At 48.0% G+C, this 12621-nt stretch overlaps 1 protein-coding gene across 8 annotated transcripts in view; it reads right to left on the bottom strand.

Annotated features, from left to right (window-relative positions):
- The window catches only part of EBF1 (EBF transcription factor 1), a 370285-nt gene extending 360508 nt beyond the window's left edge, over nt 1–9777 (bottom strand). For all 8 annotated transcript variants that reach the window (XM_083423165.1, XM_083423169.1, XM_083423166.1 and 5 more), the window contains exons 1-4: nt 8536–9777; nt 6662–6818; nt 5971–6034; nt 4936–4991 (exon numbers count right to left, since the gene is read on the bottom strand). In XM_083423165.1, coding sequence (XP_083279291.1) covers nt 4936–4991; nt 5971–6034; nt 6662–6818; nt 8536–8669 — 411 coding nt within the window. In that variant the 5' untranslated portion in view covers nt 8670–9777. The remainder of the gene's footprint in view (nt 1–4935; nt 4992–5970; nt 6035–6661; nt 6819–8535) is intronic.
- Nucleotides 9778–12621: the final 2844 nt, after the last annotated feature.

Here is a 12621-nt window from a genome sequence, read left to right as displayed (position 1 = left end):
TCTGCAGAGTTCTTTTCTGAATGGATTCATAATATTTTAATCGCCTATGTGCCAGCCACAGAACCATGCAATATGCTGAGCAGAGAGCTGATTGAATACCTGTGTGCGTTGGCACAGCAGGATCGTGGCAAAAATGGAAAACTACCTATGTACCATGTGCATCATGCTCAGCGGCAGGGAGGGGAGGGAACAGACATCTATAGAGTTATTTGAAACAACGTTTGATATAGCATCTAGAATGCCTTACATGGGGGAAAGTTCTGCAGGAAACAGCTCTACTTATTTCTACGAAGTGCATTAGGACTGAACTGTGAGAAGATCTGCTCTCAGCACTGAAGAGAACTTAACGTTGTTCAGTGAAGGGTATTGTTTATCAGGTTGCATACATGTATATTTACATGCACATCATTCCAGAGCTGAGAAGCACCCACGGCACCCAGCTTTACATTGCCAATATGTCCAATGCCAAGTGTGATATAGACACATAAACACAACATGATACATGTACACACCTGAAGGCCTGACCAATGTTAAAACTTCAGGGACAAATTCACATGTTCAGGGCAAAGGAAGCAAGATTGGGTGTTTGCTTATATGCATGCAGAGACAAAATTAATGCCCATAAGCCTAAATCAGCTCTCACCAGTTGGGTTAAGCTTTGTCACTATACCAGGACCCAAGTCTAATTTCTTAGGCAGCGTCGGAGACTGCTAAATATAGGCAAGCAGTTGCATGCAGGTACTGTCCCATTTAAGCCAACAATGGCTTATTCATGAGTAACTATTTCAAGATTTCTACCCAAAATATACCCTTGTCTATTCTTAGGCTTTAGGGGTTGTTTTTTTAAAAACCATACAGATGAAGTTGGGATAATATCCATGACTCATAAAGCACTATTACAACCTGCTTTATTTAAAAAAAAAAAAATGAATATCTCAAGCCCAGCATCTGTCCATGACTTTTCATACAGAGAGTTTCAAGCATCCAGACATTTAAACAAAGAAATAATAATAATACTCATACAATTGAATGAAAGTGATTGCAATCACTGTGGATAATAAACCATCTATTAAAGTTTATTTTGAATGAATTAAATGATTATATAGTTCAGTTACCTGCATGCTTATGTCAATAGCACTGTAGATTTAAAACACCCTTTCCCTTCAATACTGTCTCTTCACTGACACCTTCCTAGAGGCAAAAGGGACAACCTATTTGTTCATTAACCTTTTCAGATATATTTTTTAAAAAATAATATTTGCAAAAAATGTCTTCAAAACAGTGACTGCCGTGTAGGACAATCATTGTTGACGAAGGCATGTGCGCACGTCTCCCGCTGACGCCACCCCATTAAGGCATGCATGCTCCTGCCACAGTTTCATTTCGGAGTCATCATTCCATTATCCAATTTGTTCTGAGTCGTGTGTACTGGAATACTGCCCCTCTAAGTAGGTTGACAATATATGTTTAACTTGCATTAAAGATTAAAGATTTTTTTTTTCCAACCAGGCTTTGCACAATTTAATTACAAGCTGAAAGTTACTGGGGAATCTCCTATATATTATGCACACTCTGCGCTAAACCGCTAGCGATGTCTCCACATTTGGACACATTGGCAAGCCATATGTAGCACTGACCTTCCTTCCTTGATTAACTAGCGCACAGGCTTCGAGACCTCCCAAGCAAATTTGTTTCGAGCAGAAATTTAGCAAGCGTCTTTGCTTTCCAGAAATAATAATCAGATCACCACACACACAAAAACTGATACAGCCACTGTTTATATTTAAAGGCACATGTGCCACTTCTGAACACATTCATGGGCCTAACAAGGAAGCAAATAACACAACACACTTGTATCCACCAGCTTGCTATTTTCTACATTCACATCTAGAAGAGGCTTTTTAATGTAGCTCTGTAGCAACATTCTCCCTCAGATCTTGGTTCTGTCTATGTTATTTGTCAGTGATACTATTCGATCCCACCCCAAACTCAAAAAAAGATACTGTATTTTCCCCCTCACTGCAGATTTAGATACAGAAGGGGGTGGGGGAATTGAGACATCCTCCAAAGGTGATTATAGCCTGTAATATCTATATTATAAATGCTACAAACAAACAAAGGCTGCAATCCTGCATTCAGGCTGCTTAAATCTCACCATCGTATTTAAGCGAAAGATGGCAGACTATTCACCTTTTATTTTCTTAAGAAAACTCACAGATGATTTGACAACAATGCAATCATAAGCAAAGTGCCTTGTTAAAGGAAAGTGCTTTAAAGCTATAGAAACTCAAATAGTCGCTTTCCACCAGGGGATCATAATTATGAAAGGTGGAAACATCATCTCTTACATGACTGTAATATAAAAGCTGTTCAATTATAATATTAAATGGTATTTTTGTAACAATTCCTCATGAAATACACAAGACACACCCCAAAGCACTGTGAGGGCTTCTGCCAATTTAAATATGAGCCCACAGATCCATTTTCAGTCAATTCTGTTCACCACTTTTTCGAGACTTGCTGTTAGAGAATTGTTCCTGTTTTTGTTTCAGCCCCTGCGACAGACTCTTTCAAAAGAGTATCTTTCAATTAGCTGTATCTGAATGATGGAATTGTCTAACATAATTACTTCATTTTCTTTCTTTCTTTTTCTTTCTATTGTAAGACAGCCATCAATAGCAGGAAAAGATGTTTAGGGACCATCAAAGACAGTGTTCTAAAACAAACTCAGCACTTTGACCTTTCTGGTTTGGTGTCAAAAAGCCACCAAAAACAAAGGCAAGCAATAAAAGTTTTTGAAGGCAGAATTTGAAACACCCAGAAACTGGTTTATAAATGTGTGCAAATGTTGGAGATTTTGTCTGGCCTTTTTAAAGTGGAGGAACCCCTCCTACACAAAAAACCCGAACTTTTTTATAGAAAAACAAAACTTGAATAAGTCTATGTACCTCAACTGATTACTTTCAAATGATTAACATGAATGCTAATCAGATCTGATTTTAAAGTCTTTTAATTTTAGATTATTATTTTTTAAAAAGAAATGTTTTTAATTAAATCATAGCACAAAAATATTGTGATTTGGGGAGGCAAAATTCTTGCCTCCTGTTTTGGTTTTCTCTCTGTCTGTGTGTAGCCTTTTACCTGCAAACACAATTGCTTGGCTTTGGGTATGTACACATACACACACAAACTTGAGCGTTCTGAAGCAAATGTCATACTCAAAATTAGCCTGCATGACAGGAACAGCTCCCCATATTACAAATTAAAACTAGGCTTGTATTTGAACGTAGCATTTCTAAAACAGTCACTTAACCTCCCGGCATACATTTCACTGCCTAGTTATACAGCTGCAAAGCTCTAATGAGTTAATCGCTGTCCCCCCAACCCACCCCCGAAAAAACAACCACCAAAAAACACTAGCAATGTCATTGCAAATAAGAGAAGGATAAATATTTGCTACACTGGCTGGTTGCTGTTTTTTGCGTGGCTGTGTTTGTTTTCTATTTCTTTTCATTCGTATAATTAAAGTGAGTTGGGGGCGGGGGAGAGAAGAATCCTGTGATCTGAACGCCTTCAGGGAGTAGGAAGCCGCACGTTATTTATTTATTTCAAACAGCAACTGTGCCTAATTAAAACTTCGGATTTGGGGGGAGACAAAATTAATCTCTGTGTGTGTGACAAATAACATTGCCCTCCCCGCCTCTCCTCCTCCTCCTCCTTCTGGCCGCAACCCGATCTCAGTTCCTTATTTGGCCCTGGCCCATTAGAGAGGTTGGCGAGGAGGCTGTGACGGCGATCCTGTACCTTTAAGGCGGCGGCGCCTTCACCCCGCCCTGGCTCCCGGCCAATCTAAAACCGGGAGCAGGAGGCGCTTTGCCCATCGCAGCCAAACGCCGGTTCCAAAGCGCTCTTTCGCCTGAGCTGTGCGCGGCTTGCTCTGGGCTCTGTAGCCGCAGGCGCGCTTTCCTTTCCAAGCGGATGGACTTCATCCCTCGCTCGCAGAGGCGAGATCTCCGTCATCTCATCCCTCCTGCTTTAGGCGGACTTTCCCCCTTTCTGTGCTCTAACCGTTAGGACTGCTGGCTCTCTCCTCTACCTGGACTTTAAAGAGGCTAGGAATTTGGAGTAGGAAATGTGAGGGTGGGGGAAAGAGAGAGAAATCCTTCGCACCTAATGCGCCCCAATGGCAACCGTCCGCTCTTAGCAGAAGCATAGAATTGGAAAGGGTCCTCAGGATCATCTAGTCCGACCCCTCGCAATGCAGGAATATATATAGCTGTCCCGTACACGGCTCGAACCAGAAGATGAGGCCCGTTTGAAAACTCTGGCCGTTGTTAGAAAATACCCTCCGGCTCTCGCCCAAGAAACCAGGTCTTTGTGGGACTGGTTTGGATCATAGAATCATATAGGAGTTTATCAACTTCACCTGGCCGTGCAAAGCCAGGATCCGCGGGCAGACAGTTGGAACAAAGGTCTATCGAGCCAAGTGGGGTTTACTTCGGGGTAAACTTGGCCGGGACAGCAAAGGGGCTGAAATGGAATTGGTATCTTGGGGTGGGGAGAGGAGAAAAGCCCAACCCCCTCTCCTCCCCTAATTTGCTGATCTGTGTCAAGTTGCCCGAGCGGCTGCGCCTTCCCCCCGGAAGAGGGACTGGGCTGCACGGCCTGTCGCAGCGTGCACACAACAGCAGTCGCACGTTACGCGCCTTGACCTCACCTCACTCGGCGCGCTCCCCACGTCGATCGCCGGTTCCGCAATTCTGGGGACGCACACAGGCAAGCAACCAAGTGGTCCCCCGAGCCAGCCCCCAGTCTCAGCTTCCTGCAACCCGCGGCGAACCGAACCAAACGCATTGCCTCCAACCACCCCGGACACAGCTTGATCTCTCCGAGGGAGAAAGTATACAGGCACGAATTAAGACGGGAGGAACTTACTTGTTTTGTCATGGAGTCGATTAAGCGGACATAAAAATCCTGTTCTGTTCTGATCCCTACAAGCAGGAGAGGGGGAATGGGGAGTGGGGAAGAGAAATAAATTAATCAAGAGCATCGTTCCGATAAATAATGCAGAAAATGACAAAATGGACAGATCGGTGTTTTCTTGAACTTCGGCTGTCCAGGAGCAAGAGGGAAGGGCCTTGGGACCGATTGTCATAATAATCACCATTATTGTTACTGTTATTTATTGTCATCATTACCAAGCACAACCCTAAAAAAATTTGGGGGGATGGATCGCGAAAATAACAAGGACGTTAGCATTTCGAAAAGCAAGTGAACCCGGGTTCAAATTCCTTGTCACTCCAGAATGCACACAAACACTTCGAAGACACCCCTCCCTTCTTTTTTTGGATGGCGCGTAAAGGAGAGATCTTCCGGTGTCTCTTTGCCCCCATCGGTCCCAGTATGACTTGTCACCCCGCCTTAACCCCCACCCCAGCGCATATATATTATAAGGGAGAGTGGAGGCGAAAATAGAGTTTTCCCTCTTTTCCTTGAGTTTGACTGCATGGTCGTAGACAAGATTTTTTTGGAGGGTAGGCCTTTTATTAGGGGAGCTGGGCTTTGGGGGACAGAACCTCCGTTTGCTATGTATTTTTACTGATTTATATTGATTTGGAGGGGGGCAGCTGCCCCTCCCTGCTCCGCCTTGGCTGCTACCTCCATGTTTGACTGACCAAAGTGGAACGTTGTGTCTGGTGAGCTGGAAACATGCAAAGCGAAAGTAGTCGCCACGTGGGGAAGGAAAGAGAATCCTGTCCTGCCTTATGGGACTACTGGAGAGGTGGCTTTCCCCCTTTTCTTTTCCTCTGATCCATTTCCCCCCTAAAGCATCCCGACGAGGCGAGCCCTTCTCCCCTCCCCGGCTTCTCACTTCCAGGAGTAAACAGCTCACTTGAGCCAGGGAGCTCCCTAGAGCTTTCAAGCCGCCGTGAGCTGTCAGGGTTGGGCCGAGCCAGGAAAGGGGCTCACCATTGCTGTAGAGGAGCTGCAGCCGGTAATGGATCCCGTTGTTCGTCTTTTCGCTGTTGGCTTCCTGAATGGAAAAGGGGCGCACACATATAAGAACGACCGCAAACCACCGGGACGCTCCAAACTCACTCTGCGCTTTTCTTTACTTTGTTCTTAGTTTCTACACACAAACACACACATCCCGCTTTCTTTCTTTTTTCTTTTTCCCATTCAAGCGGGGATTTAGCTTGAAGCACTTAACCAAAAGTGCCTAAAGGAAGGGAGAGAGAAGCCTGGGGCAGAGCTGCAACCGAAGAGAAGCCCACGAGGGTAGCCCAGGGATGGAGGGGACGCGCCTTGATGTCACGAAGGCAATCGACGGGGTGGGGGCGTTGTAGTGGCATGAAGTTGTCAAACTGGCTCAATTGGGGTGGAGGTTCTGAGGGGAGAAAGGGACCCTGTGAGCGTTTGGAAGGCGAATCGTCTGGTAGGGATTTTGCAAAGGCAATGTTATGCCCCCGCTCCCAAATAGCGTGCAAAATAGTTGCAAAGCTAATTTTAAGGCATGGAGGTGTGGAATTGCGCTCCCTCCCTCTCTCTTTCTCTCTGGTGATGGACTGTGCAAGGAGTGGGGGAGGGTTACAGTTCGCAGGTGAGGCAGTCGGAGCCTCTTCACCCACCCACCCACCCCGCACTTCACACGTTCACTTACTTTCTCCTTCTCCACGAAGCCCACGAAGGCGGTGCGCTCGATCTCCACCGGCTGCCCCTGCCGGTCGTACAGAGCCAGCACGAAGTGGAAGAAGTTCGATTTCCTCAAGTTGGAAGGCGGCTGCTTCTCGAAATGAGCCCGGGCCAGGCCCACCCCGCTGCAGCCAAAGACACACACGGTTAGAGAGCCCCGAGGCGGTCCCAAGACCCTCTTAACTCCCATCTCCAAGGGGCTCTCTCTCACACATGCCACCCCTGCCCGCCTTTCTGGTCACCCTCGCTGGAGTTAGGGCACTAGACGCCACGGAGTAAGGGGCGTCGGGGCTAGCGAGCCGAAAAGCACTCGAAGTCCCGGCCCAGGGTCCCGCACGGCTTTCTAAAATGCCCAGCAAGCTTTCGGGTCACAGCTCAAGGGCCCTCACCCACGTCCATTTCAGGCCTGGTCTTCCTATTCTCCAGCAGAAAATTCTGTGAAACTCACTAGCCCGAAGGAGAAACCAGAGCAGGTGGCTCAGTCCTACAGGGGAGGCAAACTTATTGATTCACCTATTTTGTTGCCTTTCTTTCTTTCTTTCTTTCTTTCTCTCTCTCTCTCTCTCCCGTGTTGGAGCGCCTGGCTCCTCCGAGTCAGAAAGGAAGAAACAATGCTCTCCAAAGTGATTATGATTTTATTTTTTTATGAAACATTTATTCTGCTCCTGAAACACCCACCTCCACCCACAAACCTTCTATTTCCACTTTGTAAAGCTCAGGTTGAATTATAGATTGCTTTAAGCTGCCCGAGATAGCTGAGCTTTGCTTTCCCAGCGCTGTTCTTTCGCAGTCCCCTCCGCTCTGGCCTCAGCTGTCAGGGAAACCCGCCATGTGCCTTATCTTTCCGCCCGAGCTTTTAAGAGCGCCTCTGGCTCCATCGCCTCTCCGGTTCTTTGCGGTGGGAACCATCCCGCCACAGGCTGCCTAGGAAAACTTTAAACATTTCAACCTTTGGGTTGTCCCTGCAGAACTGCAGAACTTTCCCTTCCTCAGAGGGGCATTTTTCCTGGGGGTGGTACTGGGCAGAGAAGGATGGACATGAAAAACAGCCGAACATGACAGTTAAAACCGAGTGTTGGCTCTTGGTTCCGGATCCGTCTTAGCAAATGCGCCCCAGGCTGCAATCCGAACCGGGGCTGGCTTGGAGGCGAGTCCCACGGCAATAATTCGGACTTGCTTCCGCGCAAACACGGACAGCAAGAGGGGGGTGTGAAAGAGAAAGATTTAGAGATGTCCGGGACAGAGGCTTTGCAGAATGCAAGGCTGTGGAGGGCGGGAAGAGCATCCGCGGAGGAGGATGACTACCAATAAATATTGCAAAGGTTTTGCAGAAGGGACACACACACGCGTCTAGCGTTGTGCATCTAGAAAAAGTTCATTGCCTGTTGCAACTCACTCACAAAAATCGAGGCTTTGGGAGGAAACGGGGGTCAATTCGCATTAGTGCTTATATCTTCTGGAGGGTTATGCTGGGGAAGGAAGAGCGTTGCACCTATTAATGTAGCTTTTTTGAGAGATGGAGAGACGGTTATGAGACTGGGGGCATCGGAAGAGTAAACTTATTCTGAAAACCATTTTGGGGAGGAGGAGGGGAAATGGAAAGTGTGAGCGAGAGACAGAGAAAGACGTGTTTGCCCAACTAGGAAGGAAGAGCCAACGCGCGTAAAGACGCCACTGACAAGGGCGCTTGCAACAACAAAAAGTGCCCCCAGCGCAAAAGTCCTGCAGGCAAAAAGTGGGCTGCGGAGAGCTGGTGTTGCTGGAGAGGTAGCCTGCCGAGACAAGAGGGGAGAGGAGGGCAAGGCAAGGGGAGCGAGGGATGCTGCGCCAGCGCCTACGTACCTCTGCGCGGCCGTGTTTGCATCCAGGACGCCGGCGCCCTGCATCCAGGTCCTGACCGCGTTCATGCCCGCGCCGAGGGGCTCTTCCTTCATGCTGCTCCCACTCCGCTGAATGCTTTCCTGGATCCCAAACATGAATTAAAAGCAACCAGGACCCTCCCTTCTTCTTAAAAAATAGTAATAATATAGATCTAAGAGAGAGAGAACGACAACAACACAAAACACAACAACAAAGAATAGTGTTGATGATAATAAATCGCCAGGGAGTGTTTTTTTTCTTGCTTGCTTTCTCTCTCTCTCTTTCTCGCTCTTTGCTTTGCTTTCTTTCTTTTTCTCTGGAACCGCTGCTGGAATCAAAGCAAATCAGAGAAAATCAAACACAGACATTGAAAGGGAGAAGCAGCAGCAGCGGGGGAGGAAAAACAAAACGAGCGAGAATCCAGAGGGGGACCGAAATCGCCCTCCCCCGGGGTTGGCCGCGGATGCTCTTGGCTTGGCTGGTGGCGAGCTGGTTCTTGTAGAGGCTGCGTGGCGGAGTGGCCTTTGGAGGAGAAGAATGACAACAATAATATTTTTTTAAAAAAAATGATGATGATGATGAAGATGACGACGATCGTTTGTTCGCTGGCCGGGATCGCGCCAGAAGCCGGAGGACGAAGGCGCCGTCCCCGTTCCGCGCCGAAGTCACCCTCCTTGGGATCGCCGGAGAAAGAAGGCAGTTTAAGAAACAATAGGATCGACTGGAGCGGCGGCGGCTTTTGCTGCGGCGGCGGCGGCGGCGGCGCCCTTGGCTACCTCAAGTGTCATTTTCCAGTGACAAGAGAGCGGCAAGTTTGCTGCCTCCCGCGCGCTCTTCTTTCTGGTGCCTTTTCTTCCTGGCTTTTCTTTCCCTCCAGCCAAAGATCTTTTCCCCCTCTTTCTTTAATATGTATATATTAATATATATATATTTGCTTTTTTTTCTTTCTCCGGGGCTCCTCTGGCTCCTCTCTCTCTCTCCTGCCTTTCTTCCCCAGCGCAGGAAGCTGCCTGCCTGCCTGGCTGGCTGCTGGAGAGAGCGAGAGAGGAAGACACGCCGGCAAAGGTAAGCAGCAGCAGCAGCAGGAGCAGGAGCAGCAGCAGCCTCCGCGGGTGGACGGCGATCCTCTTGGCTTCTTCCCTCCCCCCTTCTTCCCTCCCCCCCACGCGCTCGAACCGGAGTGATTTGCAGTCTTTCCCAATGGAATCCGCTCCGACTCTCCCCGCAGCCAAACACGAGCGCAGCAGCCCCAGCGGGCAGGGGGCGGGGCCCGGGCCGGGCCCGGCGCCGCCCTCTCCATTTGCATAGCGTCACAACTTCCTCGGCCGCGCCGCGGCTCGCCAATGGGCGGCGAGGAACTCCGAGGTGCGTCGCGCGGCTGGCCGGGGGGACACGCCCCGCTCATTAGCATCGCCCCGCCCCCTCGCCTCGCCGGGAAAAGACCGGAGAAAGTTGCCAGCCAGGGCGCGAGAGCCGCGGGCGGCGAGGAGAAGGAAGGAAGGGAGGAAGGAAGGAAGGGGAAAAGGGGACAGGATCGGGTTGGGAAGAGGCAGGATCGGAGTGGAAAGGCGCAAATGCAGGCGGAGAGCAGCGCGCTGGCTCTCCGGCAGCAGCCTCGTGGTGTTGTTTTTGTTTTAAGACGCGTGGAAGTTCGGGCTGGCGAGGCGCGCCGTCCAGCAACTGATTCCTCGCTCTTGGCCTCTCGCGATCCCATCGCTTAAACCAAAGGTGGCTGCGTTTGGGTTTCTTTTTCCCTCTCCAGCACATCGAGTTAAATATTTCCTATATAGCAGCCTTCCCCAAGTTCCCACCCGATCGAAAGAGGCGAGTTTGCCCTCGAGGTTTCGCGTGAAATGGGCACAGGGACCAAGGTCCTTCTTCCCGCTGCCTCGACGATTCGTCCGCCGCTCGTCCCAAAGTTACGCGCCTAAGGTGCGGGTGGTGTTGATTTTGTGCTGTGCAGCCCCTCAGCCAACCACAAAAAAATAAAATTAAAAATTAAAAAAGAGGAACGTCCTCCAATGCTGCTGCTGTTGTTGCTTCTGTTGTTGTTGTTGCAGGCCACAGTGACAGGCTCTTCCGACTGGATGCAACCCCCACCATCCTTTCCATAATGGAGACGATTTTGTGAGCACAGCTGTCACCCACCACCAAGCTGGTGTTCCTCTTTTTTAAAAAAGAGCAGATGATCCGTCCGCATTGTTACATTTCACTCTCACGACCGATTGTACAGTTCCCCCCTCACCCCATCATCGAGAGATTCGTGGGATTTGTTTCTAATTTATAGTCGGACGAGGTCATAAGGCAGATGCCTGCAAAAAAACCTAAACAAAAGCACCCACACAAAATATGCCTTGTGTTTTTTAAAATAAGAACCCGTCGTTCGGAGTCTTCGTTGCGCAGATAGCTCAGCGCGCTATTATTACTATTACTATTACTATTATGTCTCTCTCGTCCTCCCTTATTTATTTTCACGTGGCCTCCACATAGTAGAAGTCACTCTCCGACGAGGAAGTGCCACTTCTAGCCCCACAAAGGGCATTAAAATTATTATTTATTTTCTCCTTTACCGATAAACCAAGGGCGCATCAGTTTAAAAAGTGCCTAATGGGCTCATTTTATCCCTCTTTCAAATCCAGGAAGGTCGGGTAAATCTTTTTGGGGATGGGGAGTGATGGGGCAGAATGGAGAAAGCACTCTTTCCTGAAAGAAAAGAGTTTCACTTCAGTTTAGAACGATTTCCATTAGAACGGTGATTGTTTTTCATTCTTGTTATCCGGAGTCTTGGAAACACGTGTCTCGAATAGGACGCTGTGGTTCAAATGGACGGGGTTAGCGGCGATGGGTTTTTTTAAATTAAAATATACATACACAAGCCCACTATTTTCTTTTTCTTGCTTGGTTTGTTCCGAAAAAGAGAAGACGCCGAAGACAGTTAAAAGAAACCCATTGATGCATGCACACGAGCGGCACACGTGTAACACGTATCTTTGTGGCAGTTTCTTCGCACAAACTCTCTCAAGAACCACCCCTCTCTCTCCAGAGAGAGAGAGCGAGAGAGATTACATACCCATACACGCACACTCTGCAACATTTCCGCTGCAAGCAGCGTTCTGGAACCGACTCAAATTCTGGAGCTGGCTTAAGTCTCCGTGCGTCAAAACTCTCCCCGCGTTCCCTTTCCTTCCTCTCTCGATCGCCTTGATCGCCAAGTGCCAGAGCCTCCCGCTTTCTCGTACTTGCCGTCTAGTGGGACATCTTCGTGCGTGCCCCCTAACTGCTTATCTTCCCTAAAAGTGATCTAGCCCTCCGCCCCAAACCTCTCCATGCGTGTCGGATTCTCCCCAAAGAGCAACTTCTCATCAGCGGTGCTAGCATATGGAGAGGGGCACTTTGACAAGCCTGGTCAGCCTTTTTATAATAATGTGGCGCAAAAACAAACGCTTTATCCTCCCAGGGTAAATCAACTGATCGTTAGGAAGTTGCAGCCAGAGACTTGACTTGTTCTTTTCTCTTTTCCTGCCCAAAGACAGCGGGCTTGGTATTCTCTCCCAGCCCTTCTCGCAAAGAATTTTGTATAAGACTTTTATCTGGGAGAAATTTTAAAACTAAATTCAGGGTGGCTTTCTCCGACTTTCTTTCTTTCTTTTGTCCGTGTCTACATGTGTACATCTGCACAGGTGTTGCACCGACGTTGTTCACGCTTGCAAAAACATGCAAATAATGTGGTTCTAACACCTTGTATTGCAGCGTATTGATAAAGAGCCTCTTTCAAAATTCACTTGCCTCAATATGCAGATAATATAACAAATGATTATAGATAGACACACAGACACACATCAGTTTATCAACTGATTTCCAGGAAGGCAGACAGGTAACCACCGACAGAGATCTGATTTCATTTATTTCCATGGGGCCATTTTGAACATCCATAGCTCTTTGTAGGTACTTCTGTCTGCCTGTATTTCAAATGAATATTGAATGAAGAGGGCAACCCATGTATGCAGCATTGTGTCTGAAACCCAACAAGTTAAAGACTGCTGCGAGTACAAAATTCAGCTTCATTTT

This window comes from Podarcis tiliguerta (genome assembly GCF_965153285.1).
Source record: "Podarcis tiliguerta genome assembly, chromosome: 2".
In the NCBI taxonomy this organism is placed as follows: Eukaryota; Metazoa; Chordata; class Lepidosauria; order Squamata; family Lacertidae; genus Podarcis; species Podarcis tiliguerta.
Note: the sequence above shows the minus strand (reverse complement) of the source record. Positions and strands in the feature narration are given on the sequence as shown.